General features: G+C 39.3%; 1 protein-coding gene across 3 annotated transcripts in view; it reads right to left on the bottom strand.

The window, feature by feature from the left end:
• Nucleotides 1-8,791, bottom strand: part of rapgef4a (Rap guanine nucleotide exchange factor 4a) — a 59,817-nt gene extending 51,026 nt beyond the window's left edge. For all 3 annotated transcript variants that reach the window (XM_050049376.1, XM_050049377.1, XM_050049375.1), the window contains exons 1-4: nucleotides 8,496-8,791; nucleotides 2,971-3,113; nucleotides 2,770-2,858; nucleotides 907-1,053 (exon numbers count right to left, since the gene is read on the bottom strand). In XM_050049376.1, coding sequence (XP_049905333.1) covers nucleotides 907-1,053; nucleotides 2,770-2,858; nucleotides 2,971-3,113; nucleotides 8,496-8,563 — 447 coding nt within the window. In that variant the 5' untranslated portion in view covers nucleotides 8,564-8,791. The remainder of the gene's footprint in view (nucleotides 1-906; nucleotides 1,054-2,769; nucleotides 2,859-2,970; nucleotides 3,114-8,495) is intronic.
• Nucleotides 8,792-19,555: the final 10,764 nt, after the last annotated feature.

Consider the following 19,555-nt stretch of genomic DNA (forward strand, 5'->3'; position numbering starts at 1 on the left):
AGAGGAATGCCTCTATTGCAAGGAAGGGGACCGGTTGCAACCTTATTTTCAAGGTCTGGATGTGACCGAGGACGAGACACCTCCACCTGGAGTAACGTTAGTATCCAGCTGGGCTTTATCTAGAGCTCGCGAGATATATTTCGGCTGCACTTTGGAAAGCAGAGCTAACATGGCACCACACCGGTAAGGAAAGACAACACGTTTACATGTCGTTTTCTGTATGTTCTCTGACATTTATCCTAACGATATGAGGCGGTCTTTGTGGAAAAAAAGCTTGTTTAGTGGACTAACTTTGCACTTGAAGGTTGCCCGTTCACTTACGTTTTAACAGGTCTGACGCTACTATGCGCCCCGGCTGTATCTAGGCTAACGGCTAACATTGCTAACTATTATTTTTATGTCACTAGTCACTTGAAACAAATTTAGGACGATAGGAGACAGGTTGAAATAAACTGAAATTTCCCTTTAAGGATCTCCTTTGTGCTTTTTAACGATGTAAAAAGAGTCACATTTTTAATTCAAATAAATAAAAATATCCATTTTATTCCTGTCTTATAATCAGGCTGAAATTTCTTTCTCCTCTTTATCTTAATTGCTAAAAACAAAAAGGGAGAATTCAGGAGAGATTCAGACATCTGGGACTGGGCAAGTTTCATTCTAGAAAATGATGTTAAATGCATCCTTGGCATTTTTGTACAAAGACGTGTAATCTTTATGTAATGTCTCTAATGTTAGTCCTATGACTAAAAGGAAATGTCAGACTGTGTTTGGACATCTTTTGCTAGCAGCCTTTTCAGATCTCTCAAAGCACCAACCTTGAGTTAGTCTCAGAGATGTGTCACAAACTGCAGCGGAGCCAGAGAATGTCTGTAGGATGATACAGATGGAGCAGACAGAGATACGCACCTCCCACAAAGACCTGAACTCCCTCTGCTCAATGCGTAGGAGCTCACTGAATTCCCTTGTGACAATGGTGGCGTGTCGAGGGGTGTTATCCAAGATCGACTCCCCAAATGCCGTGCCAGTGCCCAGCGTGCATATAGTAACAGCATCCTGTAACAGAAAGAGTGATGGTGCTCCACCTGGATCATTCCTCCATGAGGACAAAACAATCAGCTAAACAAGGAACCTGTAAAATGCTAATATCCCTATTCTGCTGGAAAAGAGTGTTTGTGTGAAACACTTGAGGAGCACTGATCACATCATTTTCAAAGGCTACAGGCAATCATCTGAACACTTGTTCTAGATAGATGGATACACTCCAGTCTGCAAAGAAATTACCCCAATCAGCAGCCAGGCCGAGGTGTGTGAAGCCGCAGTGTTAAAACCTATTCAGTAATGTCCCCTAATGTAATAAGCAAAATGCTCTCTCCAGCCCACACTCCAAACAAGCTGAAGGTTTGATGTGAATTATTTTGCATGTGTGATGAATTTCAGGTGCAGCTTAAAGCTACAGTAGGTAACTTTTATAAAAAAAAATATTCTGTCAGATAACTGTCACTATACTCACACAGCATTACATGTGATGAGATAATCTATGAGGAAAATCATGCTCATCCACCTCTTCATCCTGCTTCTAATGGCATTTGCAAGAATCCACTGCAGATGAAGAAGAACAACCAATCAGAGCCAAAGAGTCTCCAAAGCAGCTGTCAACTGTGGTCAAACTGGGCAGCGCTGATCAAATACGAAACAGAATTCTGTTACTGCATTGCCTATTTCTTGCCTCAGATATTTTCAGACACATACTTCAGTGCACTGTTTAGCTGTAAATAAGAAAGTTTGTGGCCCAGCTGCCATGTTGGAAATAGTTGACGAAAGTACCAAGCACCGCCCACCGACCAACTTTCTCATTATACAGCTAAACAGTACACTAAAATATAATAGGCAATGCAGTAACAGAAGCTTGATTCATATTTGATCAGGGCTGCCTAGTTTGACAGTTTGACAATTCACGAGCAGTGATTAACATGATTGATAGCTGCATTATACCCCTTTTTTCTCCAAAATGAGTGAATGTTTACGTGTTTTTTAAACACAGGAAAACTTGCTAGAACCAGCAGACGAGTATGCCTTTCTGTTTTGTTTTGTTTTTTCCCACTGGTGTGTCATGTTCAACGTCACCGACAGGCCGGAAAACAGGTTAGTAAACAGAAGGAAACAGCATGGAGGCCAGTGGAAAATGTTATGGTGGTTACTTCTTTCTATTTATCTCTTACTTATTCAATCTCTCTTCAAACTTGGTGCAGACTAATTTGGAACAATTTTTGAGCGCTGCTTGGACAAAGACTGACGGTATTTTGTGGCAGTGTGTCATTGCATCTCATAGGTAAAGGGGCTAAAATTAGTGCATCACCCAGCTCTAGTATTTCCATTTCTGCCAACTGGACCCGGAGCTTATAAATACCTGTGACCTCTCAAGAGTCATTTGACACAGGTGTGGATAACATACAAAAGCCAGATGTTAGCAGGGTTAGTGGGTTTATTGTGCAGTGGGAAAGGGGCTTTGGACACTCATCAACTCTGAATGGTTGGTTTCCTTCACCCCAGTGGATTCTTGCAAATACCATTAGAAGCAGTAGGAGGAGACAGAGGAGGTTATAGTAAACATTTTACAGCTACCAATACAGCTTTAACAGACAAAATCATTCAGGTCTTACCAGAAGCATTGTAGAATTTAGAGGATGATGCAAATTTAGGCCTATATTTAGTAAATTAGCACTCTAAATTACCATTCATTTAAAAGAGATAGATGTGTATCAGTCGTACCTGATAACTCGCTGTCTCTGAGACTCTGACATCCAGTGAACCAGAGAGGACAGCATACCAGCTGGTGCCTATGTCTCCTTGGCGATACACTGAAAAACACAGCAGAGTTTTAAAAAATAAGCATGTTTTTAAAAGTAACACCCTCCTATACTGGTATCAGATATACAACGTGGCTGTTTCAGAGCCTGTATTTTGACCTACAGGTGATGCCTTTCTCCAGGCACTCATAGAATCCACACAGACAAATTTGCTGCAGCAAACTGGGGTGGAATCTTTCAAAGGCCTTCACATTTTTCAGGCGTGCCAGGATTATGTCAACATCTTCCCCAGAGCGCTCTGCTGGTCTGGAGAAATAAAAGAAAAATGGTCAATGTACAGGTGACAGTGAAAATGAATGTAGAGACAGTGAGGTACCTAAATAGGCTGCAGAGCCTGAGTCAGCATAACTGCTTTATGGCCTGGATTCTGAAAACATGTGAAGCTCTGCAGGAGGGATGTGACACCAATTTATCCCTGAGGACCACTATCTCTGATGTCATAACTGTACTCTGCTGTGGTTTTCAAGAGTTTGGACAACAAACAAGTGTGTGCTGCAAACAGCAGTGGAAAAAGAAACATACACAGAATGCTAATGACAGTGTTTTTAATGATTTCTATTCATTTGTCACTTCCTGTGCAGCACTGCAGTGACATGCCAGTGTAATGAAGCTTAGTGGAATTTCAGTCAGGGGGAGGAGGAGTATTTTCTCTGAGGGTGCTCACAATTTGCACTTCAACCATACAGATTTCAGGCTCTGTGAGCCAGTAATCTTGTTGCTGTCAAATGTGAAATTATGACACAAAGGGGTCCTAAAGGTGATGATATGTAGCGATATTTTCATTTTGCATTGATGATATTGGATTGTTGATCACTTAGCAATCCAGATGAAGATGTCGTCAGCAATGGTAACATTAAAAACAGTTAAATTAGAATGACTCAAGGCAAACTTATCTAAAAGCAAACATATGTGTGACTGTACAAAGACTGTATAGAAGAAATAAACGTGTGCTACAGATTTAAACTAATGCCGACAATCCTAAATAAATTAAAGCTCTGTGACATTTATTTATTTGCTGATGGGTGTGCTATGTGCATGAGGTCAAAAGGTCAAAAACTCAATGGAGGAGAAAATTAACTATTAAGTGTAAACTACAGAAGACTACAGTGAGTGCAAGAGGGTTAACGACTACTAGCTGTGTGGCAGCAGGTGCAACCATCAGTCATTCTAGAGGGTCTCAGGCTGAGATAAAAGCTGTTTCAGTGTTTATGGAGTCAATGCAAAACATTAAAAGTCAGGATTTTACTATTGAAAAGTCACAAACAGCTTTGCAAGTGTTTGTAAATATCTCCTTTAGTTTTCATGTAAATTGGGAAACATGACACTTTTGGCCGCTGCTCACTGACAATTAATTTCAGGTGGATCATGCAAAAAGAGACTAACAACGTGAGGGACCTAAACTGTAGCAGAAAACGCTGATCACGTCATCACAGATGTGTCTGGGGTTTTTTGTTTTTTTTTTGATCCATCTCATTCCTCTGCTGCCTGTATGCCCCAAATTTGTTACACTCAATCTGGAGCCTCTGATGTAACGTGTGGGTGGTTGCACTGTAGCTTACATCACCTTTGAATCCATATCCATCTCCATCCTTTAAAGACATGAAACCAAACAGCATCAATAATTCAGGAAGGGAAACAAGTGCTTGCTTCACCACTGCAATAATCCTGTGACTTAATGTAGCCCTGAAAATGATTTATTGTACTGTGTTAACCATGCTGTCATAGTACAATGGAGTGTTTTCACCATGCTTTATTGTGTATTCCCTGGCAACCTTTCAACTCACAGTAGTCACATTGAAGTATCTCTTTACTGCTTGTTGTGATTGGACCGTATAATCACACCTGAGAGCCCCTGGTCAACTCCCATATCTTAGGAGGCCTGCATTATTTCAGCACTGCGTACTTTATCAAAACACAGTACACAGCAAGGACAACGAGGCAACAGAGAGATGTGTGGGAGCCTGAGTTTCAAAGCCAAGGTGTCTATTTGGAAACCAACCAAGTCAACAAACAAGAGCTTTGAAAAAGTGCTGATTCTGAGTCCAAGTGAGGACAGATGTTTTCAACACAAGGCAGCTTGTTGCAGTATGAACACTATGAAACTAATGTGGAAACTGCTCCAGAGTGCAAAGAGTGAGATCTCTGCATCAAACTGTAACAATATAAGCAGTTTAAGGTACACTTGTGGGTTTTGTGGCCTTTAATATTTTGTATCAAATTTACCAAGTTTTCAGATGGAGTGAGGAAATGCGTTTTAAAATTAGCAACAGACCACGAAGGGGAAGTGTACATGCTGCAGGTATTTGCTCGGAAAAGGTGAGTCATAAAAGAAGCATTCGATTTGAGCGACCCAGGTGGCTTCTAGGACTAACCAGAGGATATTACTGTGTAAACACGTCTGGCACACTGCGTCACTTTGCTGTTTATAGCTGATGCACTTTGGACCTTTTCTTTGTCACGACCCCCCCCTTACACCTGGGCTGTATCCAACGTCCAGACTGCTAAAGCACTAATGCTCACTTACCACTATTCTGAGTCTGAGTGTGTGGATTCAAAGTATAAAATGTATACACCACAAAGTGCTCTCACAAATCCCTCACAATGGAGTCAATCAGTCTATGTGCATGTCCTGTACACTGTCGCTCACATTGTAATTTGTTGCTGTTAATGACAGACATGTACAATACAGTTTTGCAACACTGCACCTGTCAGTGGTGATGCAAAACGATGATTCATGAACACATGAAAGACCCTATTCATCTGTTGTAGCTTTCAAAATCAGCTCTTGTTATTAAATCACTTTTTAAAGCGGCCTCTTGCAGGCAGCTGCTTGATGAGTTAATACGTCCTCTGGCAGGTGTTCATGCAGTTTCACCTGCTGGTCAAGTGTTGTACAGTGATACAGGGCAGAATTTAGTCAGAGCTATCCACATGGCATGTTAAGTATTTTAATGGATTTTAGTCAATAGTTTTGCTCTCAGGAGTCATCTTGCTGTGTATTGAAAGAGAAATATGCAGGGCTGCCATCCTGAATTGTGTTAGATTATACATAAGGTACCAAATCCCTTAAAATATGTTGATGAAAACTAACAATAAAATAAATTACTAATAAATTGCTATGCTACTACAGGCAAACATGCACGCCCATCTGTAACAATTATTAGGAAATGAATGTCTTTGTTTTCTTATATTCATGGATGGAATACTAAAAAGGCCGACCAGGCCCACGCCCAGGGGCCCAGAATGTCAGGGCCCCCCTTGGCCTTGCCCTGCAAAATGTCACTCAAAGACTCTGGCCAGGAAGAGACTAAAAAGACCACAAAGTGACACAAAAATACCACAGACAGATGCAAAGGAACTGCCAAGTTACATAATATACCTGCAAAACAGTGCATAACAAGCAAAAAAGCACACAAAGAGACAAAAAAAACGACCAATAAAGAAACACAAATAACCTCAATGAGACACAAATAACCACAAAGAGACAAAAAAACGACCAATTAAGAAACAAAAATGACCTCAATGAGACACAAATAACCACAAAGAGACAAAAAAAGACCAAAAATGAAAAAAGAATGATCAAAAAGAAACAAAAAAGACCTCAATGCAACACAAATGACCACAGACACAAAAAAAATGACCAAATAAGAAACAAAATAGCCTCAATGAGACACAAAATGACCACAAAGAGACACAAAATGACCACAAAGAGACAAGAAAAGACCAAAAATGAAACAAGAATGATCAAAAAGAAACAAAAAAGACCTCAATGCAACACAAATGACCACAGAGACAAAAAAATGACCAAAACAAAGAAACAAAATAGCCTCAATGAGACACAAATGACCACAAAGAGTAAAAAAAGAGACCAAAATAAAGAAACAAAATGGCCTCAAAGAGACACAGATGACCACAAAGAGACAAAAAATAACCAAACAGAAACAAAAATGACTTCAATGAGACACTAATAACCACAGAGACAAAAAAACGACAAAAAAAAGAGAAACAAAAATGATCAAAAAGACACAAAAAAATGACCTCAATGAGACACAAAATCACTACAAAGAGACAAAAAACACGACCAAATAAGAAAGAAAAAGTACCTCAATGAGACAAAAATGGCCACAAAGATAAAACAAAACAAAACAAAACAAAAAAATGATCACAGAGACACAAAATTACTACAAAATCACTACAAAGAGACAAAAAAAATGACCAAAAAGAAACAAAAATGACTTCAATGAGACACAAATGACCACAAAGACAAAAAAGTCCAAAATAAAGAAACAAAATGGTCTCAAGGAGACACAAATGACCACAAAGATACAAAAAACGACCAAAAAACCCCCAAAAATTATCAAAAAGAAACAAAAATGACCTCAATGCCACACAGATGACCACAAAGAGCCAAAAAACAACCAAAACAAGCAACAAAAATGAACTAAAAGAAACAAAAAAGACCTCAATGAGACACAAAATGACCACAGAGACAAAAAATGACCATAAAGAGACAAAAAATGACCATAAAGACACAAAATGATTACAAAAGAAGAAACAAAATGGACTCAAAGAGACACAAACTGTCCATAAAGAGACAAGAAACCACAAAACAATGCTGCCAACAAAACAACAACGACAACAATAAAAAGAGGCAAAGCCACCACAAAGTCTGTGTGTCTTGCTCCTCTGTGGGAGAGGTGGTGGGGCCTTTTGCATGCCTGTGCCCAGGGGCCCACTGTCTCATTATCTGCCCATGGTTATGTTTGGCAGATAGTTCATGTAAAGTCTGAGTAAAGTGTCAATCATTTATGCTGCACTGCATGTGTAATTCATGTAGACAGTAGTAGCTACACAGTATAGCTGTGCTTGCTTATGATAAATAATATAATAAGAGATACATTTAAATTTTAAATTATTTTCTGTGGGGTAGACCCCCCCACCCCCCCCAACCCACCCCCAGGCTACGCCCTTGGGTCAGGATACTGCATTATCAAAGCATCAACAGCAATAGCATCAGTTTGACTCCTTTCCTGTTTATTAAAAAAGCATAATGACATAGGAGCTTCTTTTAACATGTGTTTTTTAAACTCTTAGTTGCTCTTATTAATCCATACTGTACATGTAGCCTATTGTGTGCACACAGTTGTAGGCATCACAGTATTTGTCTTGGACACTAATAATAATCAGAGTAAGTAAGTGACTGAAAACACCTGGAGGGTCATGTCGTATTTACAGTCTGTGACTAATATGGTAAAAATAAACCCTTTAACAGCATTTAGACGCCTGCCCAAAGTTTGCCTTGTTACATAGCTTTATTCCAACATCTCACCTGTCATTTAGTTTGCCAAAGGCTACAGTTATTGTTTGAAGCCCTTATCCAAACCGTGTCCTGAACGCAGTAACCTTACTGACTACACATGGCGCGTTCACTGACACCCTCATTCAAACTCTGAAGCATCAAGTTTTAATCCCTTTGGGGGATTAAAACTACAAAACCGACAATGTTTAAATTCAGCTGCTGAAACATACCGCCCAGGCTCCAGAGGAAAATAAAAATAGCGTTAATATTCCGTCAGACGTCGCTCGCACAGTAGCCTATAATGAGTTGCAGAGACATGATATAAATACCTCTTATCCAGACAAATAATCCACTCGGCAGATTCCGACGAATGCGAAGAAGTGGCCGCTGCTACCATCTTGAGATCCTGCGGCGGCTGCTGCTGCTGCTGCTGCTGCGGAGGTGGAGAGGGCTGAACCAACACTTCATCTGCCTTCACTCATTCCCTGCTGACAGGCGATATACCTGCTGACCCTGCTGCTGCCAGTGCTGCTGCTGTTTAGTGCCTACCTGGCCAGGAGCAGCACCAGCACGACACACACAGAGTGTATGTGAAGCCAGTAAAAGTAGCGATGCTTTTTTTTGAGGTGGGAAAAAAACGTGACTCACTTTTCAAAGCAAATGCAACACTCTCCAGCAGAGCTCAGTTTGTCCCGCCTTTTAAGTTCCTATGTTCAAAATCACATGGTACTAAGAAGTGTTTTAAAGGTCCCATGTAGGAAAATAGTCAAATTTCCATGTCGTTTTAATATTAAGCAGATATAGCTGTTACATAAATGCAGTATTAAAACGCAGAATTGATAGAGAAATGTGCACACTGTCTTAAGAAACTGTGCCTATAAACGAGCTATCAGGATTTCCAGTTGTGATGTCACAACTATACCATATAGACCAAATCACAATGTTTATTTACAATAACTTCTGGGTAGAAAGTCCTTGGGTCACATAGGCTACATAAAATCAAATGGCACTGAGCAAACGCTGCCTTAGAGTGTTAGTTTTTAGCCACCTAAAAAGGCTCACCCAATATCAATATCACCCAATATCATATCATAAATCAATATCAGTTTTAGTGTAGCAATATTTAGAATATTTTCATTGCTTTTCCTTGCCGTCAGACAGCCTTTTCCGACGGGGCATTGATATATCGTTAAATCGAAGCCACCAAACTTTAAAACAGTAATTTAAAGTCGGGGTAAAGTAAAATTTGACATTAACATCTAAACACACTATACATGTTAGAAAACACTTAGCAAAAACATGAAAAGACTGGGAACTATATGGCGCAAAATTTTGGAGTGAGACCATTAAACTGTGGCCATATCTGTGTCCAGGGTTTTTTGGGCGGGGCTAAAAGCCTGCTCAAAGACGCAATGGAAAAACCTTTATGTTGTGTTCACATCAAACACGATGCAAATTTTTGCTTATGATATTCGCGCAAGTTTGAACGCTAGAATATTTTGTGTTGAGGTGCTTCATATGCGCAAGTAACTTGTGTCATATGCATGGAAAATCGTGGAAATGAAGAATGAACCTCTGCCGGTACGTCCAGGGACGTATGGCGCTGATTAATGCTGATTAATGCTGCTTGGCTATGGTGGATTGGCTATCGCTCTTGCAAATAAGCATATGACGCGAAAAATCACGCTACTCACTTCATTTGCGATGCTTAATTCGCATCATTTGCATTGCGTCCTTCACGCTGTCCAGTGGGAATGCACATATAATTGCGTCTTTACATTGACTCTACATGTAATTCACTTGCGCAAATTGTTTTATTCGGCGTTGTTTGAAAAAGTAAATAGATGACCGTTCTGTTGCAGATTGAGAAGAACTAGGTTGCATTTGAGGCAGGTCAGTGTCCTCTAGCTCCTAATTTGATTGTGGCTCAAACATGTGTGGCTGTGCAAGTCCAACAAACCTGCTCGGTGGCACATCCATTGTAGTGCTACAATAAAAAGAGGCTGCAGCCTTAAACTTCATTACCAGCTGTTCCTGGTATTCTCTGTGCTGCATTTGGGTCCAAACACAACCATCAGACTCTCAATAGCACCATTTCGTTTTCACATTTGCCACCACAGGTCTCCTACAGGCTTGGAACCATAGAGTGTTCCAGGGATGACATTTTTCCACAGGCCAGCGCAGAAGTAAGTGTTGCCCTGGTTCCCTCATCAAAAAACCTTTGGGGTTTTTCCTTTGGATTACTGCAGAAAGTAAGCTCTGTGGCAAACAAACATTTATGATGCATGTTTTGTTCAGCAAAATAATCCTCACAAGTGAAGACCATTTTATGATTTTTGGGCTAATGATAGGCTAAAGTAAAGCTGTGTATGTTCTGTAGTCTCATTCATAATAAAAAAAACTCTGCAGCACGCACATCCCAAAAAAATGTTCAGTGGGGTGCTGGATCAAAAATACTGGTAAAATAAAAAGAAAACATACATAAGATCCGCACACCAAGTAAAACTCTCGTCAAAATGCCATTTATTATGGAAGTGATGTTTCACTTCAGTGTAGTCTCATTCAACCACTTGTTAGCAATCACCTACCAAGACATAAAAGCATCAAAATTAGTTATTTGACGCTTCAAAAAGGGGGTTGGCATCATGATTGACAATCGATGATCAATGGAGCAGCGCAAGATGACTGTATCCAGGATATTTTGGCTTCATTTTTGTACAGTAGTTTGTCCATCTTCACAGGAGAAGTTTCAGTTCTGCAACCTCACCACAAGGTGGCACTAAATCCTTCACACTGGACCTTTAACACAATGATCTATCTATCTATCTATCTATCTATCTATCTATCTATCCATGTGAGGTGTCTCTAATATTTTTAGCTAAGTACATTTAAGAACAATTTTGTCATATACCTGCTTGTACTTCATTTGAGTATTTCCATTCTATGCTACTTTACACATCTTCTCCTCCACATTTCAGATGGAAATATTGTATTTTTTTCTCCACCAGGCCTACGTTTATCGGACACTGGCAAACTACTTTTTACAGATTGATTTGATGCAGAACTTTATTAATCTACCCAGCAGTATATAAAGCGTCTAGAATTGGCTCCACATTGATGGACTACTATCTTAAAATGCTCTTACATGTATTTGTCAGTGATAAAAAAACAAAATATATATAATTCTCTAATAAAATAACACTGCACTGTAACAAGTACTTTTACTTTTGCTACTTTTAAGTGCATTTTGCTAACATTTCTGTAATATTACTCAAGTAATATTTCAAATACAGGACTTTTACTTGCAATGGTGTATTTTTAGACAATGGTATGTTAACTTTTACTTAAGGATCTGAGTACTTCCTCCATCACTGTGCCCATCTTACCGAAATCAATGAGGCTGGACTAAACATTAAAAACACCTTTTAGTGTACTTCAGTATAATTCAACAACAACCTTCATGAAGTTAGCATTCATTACAGGACTGTTGTGTTAGATTGCATTAGTTTTAGCAAAGTTCACACAGTTGAGTGTGAATCCAATTGTTTCAAGAATATGTTTGAAAAGTGGTGTGATTATTAAATGTTATTTGTGAGTTAGGGCGCTCCATGGTGATGCAGAATCATCTTGCTTGTTATCTAATACAGCATACGTTGTAAAATAATGATGATATTTTAACAGTTTTTAAAGGTGTGAAACGCAGCACACACTGAGTCGTTGTTCGTACCAGCTAATGTCTTTACTCTGCTCACTCCCACAGCTCACTAACGCGAAAACGTGACTGTGAAGTGATTTTCTCATTGAAGCAGCCTTGTGATTGTGGGAGGAATATCACGTTGCCACGTGCATGACATTGACCATAAAGCAACTGGCAGCTGTCTGCAGGTGAAGGACATGGGTACATGTGCCTTGAATAAAGTGGCGGGTCAGCACAATGAGGGACCTCTTTACTGCGAAGGGGTGACCTTAAGGGTCCTAGGCTGTAGAATAACATACACATTATCATCATGCGCATCCACATGAAAGCTCATTGGGAATATAGAGACATGTCCTCCTCCTTGCATAAATCTGATTATATATCTGACTCCTGCAGCACTTTCTATCAGGACCGACTGCCTTCTATCAAAGAGGGACATGTTCACAATGCCCCTGCGAAAATGATGCTTTGTAATAAGAGGCCACATAATAAAAGGGTCATTGGTCTCTCTCAGTTACCTTGGCAACAAACTGCCACTGAGACAGAAGTAACGAGACTCAGTGGTGCAGCTCCACAATGCCTTCTGTGCTGATGGAAGTGTGAAGAAAACTGTTTGTATGCTTCTTTTATTCTCATCGTTTTAAACTGAGGGCTGAGATTAGGGTTACTATTAAGAGTTTTTAACTCATTTTCCACAATTATATATATCACCAAAACATCACAGATCAGAAGAATAAAACAAAACAAAAAATGCTGTACCATAAGCACAATGGATGACCAAAGTAAAAATGAAAAGGTTGACTTTATAAAGACCCAATCAGCAGTTCTCTTGTTTTGTTTTGTTTTTTGACCATCTGAAGAACATTTAGATGTTCAAATGACACGTCCAACCCTAAATCACTTCTTTCCTGTGTAAAATGAACATTATTGATATGAACAAATCTTTAACTGCCATCATCTATAGCTGTGTAATGTCAATACTTAAAGACCCAATACTCAACGTGGGAGTGACAGCATGTGGTAAGGTACAGAGTGTGCCTTTGTGTTGTACAGTAATCAAGTAAACTGCCAATAGACTGATTGCCAGTAAAGGTTTAGAGCGGAGATACTCATCTGGCTTTGCCCGGGGGCACTTTTGCAAAATGTCAGGAGGACAGTAAATAAGCATACATTAATAATATATCAGATAGCATTAATAAAAGAGATAAATCCAGTTGGAGCAGCCCCACACAGATCAGGTGTACGCAGTGGCATTTCTAGAATTTGAGGACATTTGGGACTTGGCCTGGACCTCTGTTTGGAGGTGTCTGGGGAATTTTCCACCAGCACTTTATTTTTTATTTGAAAAAAAAAGCTCTAATTTAATATTTTGTATGCACTCTGGCAGCTTAGTTACATTCAAAGTACAAAAAAGACAGTATGAATCGATTTATTTTCACAGTGGATCAGAAAATGGTAAGATGAGCATCACTCATTTAGAGGCAGATGTTTTCGAACCATGAAAGAATCAACAAAGACATATAATATGCTTCAGGTTTTGTTTTTTTGTTTGTTTGGGGTTTTTTTGCAAAAACTGTGAAGCATTTTGTGCTCTTTCTATTGTTTGGACAAATCATGCATGACTCTTTTTTTCTGTCTTTTAAGGGTATGGGTATTAGGGTGCAGGTTATCACTGCATTTGATGTTAATCACATATTTTGGCCCAATATTTAAAATTCTGTGCCTCTATCTGCCACTGGATGGCAGTATCCTCTCTGTAAAAGGCAAGAAGATGAGCATACCAGGACAGAATGTGATTCAACTTCCCACTCAGAGTGAAAAAGAAGGATCACTCAGCCTTGACGTACATTAAAAGATTGTCTGGGAATGTAACCAAGGCCTCAGACTGACACTGAAATATTTGGGGGTCATTAGCATGAGCAAAAATGAACACAACACTGTGGTTTACCACCTTATGCATCTTTTTTGAATAATGTTTCAAGCCACAGTGTTTCTCTAGCCACATTTTATACATATTTATTGTCCGCATCAATATTCTGTCCTGTAGCTGGAGAGAAGTTTAATGGTTTTTGACAAAATGCTTTAACAACAGGTCTGTTCACTTGCTCTTTATTTTTAGTAAGCTGACCTTAATTTGAAATTGTTTTGTCTAATTACTGCTCCAAAAGAACACACCCACATTTTGAATGTGCACATCTTCCTCGTCTTCCCTCAGCCAGCATTGGCCTGTCCTTTCACACTGTCAGTCCCTCTCTTGCTGAGATAAATAGTGAGGATGCAAGACTGCGCTCAGGCCGGGGCATGCACAACACAAAACACACATTCCTGTAATGCTGCATACCACCAAGTCACAGCAGCAACAGACCAACACATAACAATGTGTGAAGATGTCAATACACACTGCAGCACTCTGCCACTGCACCTTTGTTATTTAGTCACGTGAGCTACATCAGCTTACAAATCACTGCAACTTACTGTTCTCTCAGAGCCACATATCTGGATGGACTCTTAAAGGGTCAAATGGGTGATGGCTATTTTTATCCAAGTAAATGTGCAAACGATAAAACTTGTGGAAGCTACTTTTCTGTCTGTGATTAACACGGTGACATATCGTCTATGCATACAACCTCCTCCAGTTTACGTAGCTTTAATTCAGTATACCATGTATCTCTACGTTTTATTTAGTCCCTGACTCATGACTGCATTCTTTATGATTTGGTGGGTTGGACGTCATTGACAACTTGCAGACAACAGCACTGGTATATTTTTATCTATAAAACAATACTGGGCAAACTTCCGGCCTAACTCTGCACCCTTTTGTGTGTCAGCTCTGGTAGTTACCAGCTACGCTCCTCCAGGTGGATCAGATCTGGGGAAAACTGCATTCTCCTACTCTGCACCTTGGACATGGAGCAATCTTCAAAAAGATCTAAGATTAGAAACATGTATATCCACTGATGAAATTAAGGGCATCATAGAGGATGTGGTGACAGAGACGTGCTTGTTTTTCTTGAGAGGCCACTATATCTGAATAGTTGTTGTTTTATAGTGGATTTTTGCAATATATGATGTATTTCTTGCATTTTAAATGGGTTTTGATTGGCTCAGTGGGACTTCCTGGTTAAATAAAGGTTAAATAAAAAATATGATGAATAAATCCTGTATCCCTAAAAGGCTATAAAATTGCTCTTCATACCGAAAAGCACCCCACTGACAGCATCAATCTTTAAACCTCCCACCCTCTTCAGCAAAAAGGAACAATGCCAGGTGTAGAGACATCTTGGTTCTGTTAGCTGTGTTGGGCTGGACTGAGTCTGAGACACTGTCTCAATGGTTCCACTGGCTCCTCTGACCTGCTCTTCACCTGCTCCTGTTTCCATTTGGTTTGACTTGTTCACTGGATGTTGTTTGAGGGGTTGCTATAGGGACCACTGGCTTGGCTGCGGCGTGCCATGTTACCCCTGGGAGAAAGCCCACTGCCTGTGTATATATGGCTTTTCAGACCCACAGTTGCTAGGAGATGATCCTGCAAGCTGGAAATGGTAAACAAACGGACACATGCAACCCATATGTGCACACACAGCATAATTTTAGATGCTGATGAGCTTTTGGAAAGATATTTGTTAGCTGCTGGTATGCAGAGCTCTTATAAGTAAGTAAGCCTATAAATGTTTAAGGTTTAGCATCAATTATTATTTGTTTCTTCTTGTCAGATGAATTATTTTAATGTAAGATCTGTTTTAGCAAAGAGCAAAGTTCAAATTCCACAGTCAAAAGCAATGTTTAAAACAGTTTGCTCCATAATTAACACTGTTCAGATTTTTCACTCCCCGTCTGAGATCTCATGTCCAGACACAGAGCCAAATGTCAATGGATTTACATTACACAAATAAATACACAATGCATTAGAAAGCCATAATGTACAGTGTAAACACACAGACATTAACATAAATAATGTACATGTGAGCAGTTATACGGAGCTATATAAAACCTCGTATATCAGATAACCAAGTCTCAAATGGAATGTGAGGGCAGATAAGTCCAGAGGAAATGCCTGAGGACTGGACCTTATCCAGAGACGTCTCTTTGAGTGTTTTAAAACCCTCATTTACAGCTTTGATATGACGGGCTGCAGTGGCCAAAAATGAAGCACTATTATCATAAAATGCTTGAGAATCCAATAATTGAGGGCAAAAGGTGATGCTCTCCGCAAGAGGAAACTCAGTGTTGAGGGTTCAATATTTCATGTTTTGTGGAATTAAAAATGTAAATGGGATTACACTTTAGGCAACTGAAAAAATGGTCATGCCGTCTAAATAGATCACCATCTGTTTAGGCCTCTTGCTGCAGTCTGGCTCATATTTATCAATTATTACACCCTCTTTGCATTTTGTTACGTAATTCTCCTCATATTTAGCTTCATACATGTTAACTAAAAAGTGTAGGTTCAAAATGTATAAAGTTTTGATCAAACATAACAATTAGCACTTCTAAGATATGAAAAAAAATAAGATGTGTTATCAATCTTGGATTTAAAATTATGCAAATGTATCATCTTGTAAAAAATATTCAAATATTCAGTTTACATCAAAGAACATCTTCTCCCACTTGATCTGGCTTTTATCTCCTAGGTCGGTTTGATTGGATGATATTTTTGCAATGTAGGTTCACAGCCCCCCAAGGAAATTTGACTTCATTTTCATTCAGTATCTTTGTGGCTGATCTCAATGAAAACAGCACTGCTTTGCTTTGTGAATCAAGCAGGCGCATACGTATTGTGGGGAATGTCAGTTCTGCAAAATAAGAGCTAACTTGCAAAGTGTCACTCTCTGGGGAGGGGACCTGATTTTAAATATGACTGGCAAGTAAAATCTAAATGCATTGTGCTGTGAGAGTTTTCAGCCATCTTTACTCCTGCTCTGTGAAATTGCTTCAATGGATATTTTCAGCACAGTGAATTAAAATAACAGATATATAATTAGAAAATGTCCCAAAACACTTTGCACAGCCAGAGCAAATGTATGCAGGATATAGGCTCTCTGCTGGTGACCTACTTTGATTGAGGCCAATTTTAGAGTTAATAGACAGAAACCAGACCGACTGTATGTAATATGAAGGAATACTGACACACTTGACACATTAGCTGTGACTCCAGAGGTGAGTCTCACATCATTACCTGGATTAATACCAGTAAGCTGTTCATAGTGTGAAGAGAATTCAGCTTGCACAACAGAGGTGGAACAAAACAGAGGGTATGATACTAGATTAAGGTAGACAAAGTCTACCTAAGTCTGCATTTGAACAAGCATTGAGCACTCATAATTATCTGCACTTGCACTTGCACTTCCATATCTTTAATTTTTCTGTAAAAGGTTTTTTAACCTTTATTTTGTGTCCCTATTTTACTGTTTTTGATATATTATATAAAGCACTTTGACACACTTTTGTGTATGAAATGCACTAATAAGATCTGCCTTGTTCTGTCACATTGACGTACTGCTACAGATTTCTTTTGACTCTTTCCAAATGTTTGCTTTTTCATGTGAAATATTCTTTATCCCTCCAGTGCCCCTAAACAAAATTCAAATGAGACAATCTGAGAAGGAAAAATCAATCATTGTTTGAGCTGTACGCATCCACACTGAGGCCAAAACCTATGAGAGATCACAGGTAGATGTTGTATTTCAGCACAAAGGGTTCCACTCCTTGAAGTATGGAGCCTCATAATCAGCCTTAGTGTGCCAGATCATAGCTGAATTTACCAGTCATGGGTCCCTGGGGCTAACATTTGCTGTTGGGCTCCAGTGGACCCCCTACTGCCACCATCTTTGTGCATTTTAAATATACCCTGTTGTCTACAAGTTCCCATTGGGTACAGGTCACACAGAAGACATGTGGCAGTTTCATTATATGCCCAAAGACAAATGCGATTCCTAATTTTATTTAGTAGTATGTAAACATGATACAAACCAACAGCTGAATTTCCCCAATGAGTGATTAATAAAATACTTATTAAAAACAACAGAGTTACAACTAGATTTGACAGGGTGCCTCTGTACAGAAAAAAGATAATAATAGTAAGATCCTGGTACATTATTGGTAAGGCTGAGGTCAAGACTGAAGCAGTTAAATGAATGAAATTCAGTTATCACTTATTAAATCATTTCCCCACTATGAGTGTATCATGTCAAAATGACTTCTGTAAAAAAAGGCCTATTAATCTGATGGCCAAAACCCATTGACCTGGGGCTTTGGGGCCCCTGGGGGTTTGGGACACTGAGGCAGAGGCCTGCTTTGTCCAGCTAGTAATCCAGCTTTGGCCAAGTCAACTTCCCATACACAGTATAGACACATTTACACCATTAGAAAATTGTTGTTTTGGCTAAGTATCCTGAAGGTGTATCCCACTCTAATGAAATTGGGGGACTCAAAAAATATATATTTTGTAAAGAATGGCAAAAACAAAACAGCAATAGCCTAGATATAACGATACAAGCTACAAAAACAGTGGATTTCATATTTTCCATAGTGCAAAACAATCTTTTATTGTCAGTCCCTCTCGGATTCTGCGGATGTTGTTTGCAATTTTTGAAATGTCTGATTTCACAGCAGCTTTCCTAAATAATTGAATGAATGACTGAATGAATTAATGAATTATTCTGAGCGAAAATATACAAACAAAACATCAACAGACATGCTCAAAAAGGAGAAGAAAGAAGTGTACATATATGTAATCCTACCCCTTGTCAGTATTCATGTGTCATTTAAAAAGGAAATTGTCAACAACTATCCCAAACTTATTAACAACCATTAATATAGATAAATAAACAACAGTCTCAGATATTTAATATACAAACCCCATCTCAACCAAGCCCAGATAAATGAATAAACCAACCCATCATTACCACCCCTTTTTGTCTGCATACCTCCTAAAAAATCCCCACACACTGAAATACACATACTTTTCACGGTTGTACAAACACAATGTTTTTTTTTAGATTTAATTTTCCTCTTGAATTATATCCCCACTCCCTGTCACAAAACATTTGCTGAATATTACCCGGAAGTAAATCATTTCTTGCTTTGTACCTTATTTGCACTGTTTAAAATTTAACCAAGTCCCCTATAAATTACAATGCATGCTCTCCTCTTTAAACCCCACCTCCAGTTTAAAATGTAGATTTTCTGATCAAGTCTGAGCCAAGATAACCATGATGACATCACCAGGACTCCCTCAAGAGCCAAAGAAAACGCTGTACAACTTTTAGAGTTGTACAATGAGAGCAGCCTATTGCTTGTGGCAGGTAAAGTGAACTTCATATTTAAAAATCGGAGGAGTGCCCCTTTAATGCTGATATATTATTGAGGCAATGTGAATGAAAACAGTGCATAGACCAGGGTAAAAGTTTCCCCTTTCCATGTCTACAGTTCACCTTTAACAGCCTTGGTTGCAGAACATGTGCGGTATAAATGAACTTTAGTGAGTTGTTTTTGTAGTCCAGGTGTGGACTGTGGCCCGTGCAGAGGTCTAGGTGAGTTCTAAAATATACCCAGCTCTTTCCCACGCCTTTCTCCTACAACTCCTCGTGTCTGTGTGCAGTGGAGAAAGAGGGGAGCGCAGGGTGGAGCGGAGTGGTGGGTTACAGTCCTGGAATGTGCGCGCGCTCACGATTCCCTCTGTTCTCGTCGGCC

Source organism: Epinephelus moara, chromosome 7 (assembly GCF_006386435.1).
Source record: "Epinephelus moara isolate mb chromosome 7, YSFRI_EMoa_1.0, whole genome shotgun sequence".
Classification (NCBI taxonomy): domain Eukaryota; kingdom Metazoa; phylum Chordata; class Actinopteri; order Perciformes; family Serranidae; genus Epinephelus; species Epinephelus moara.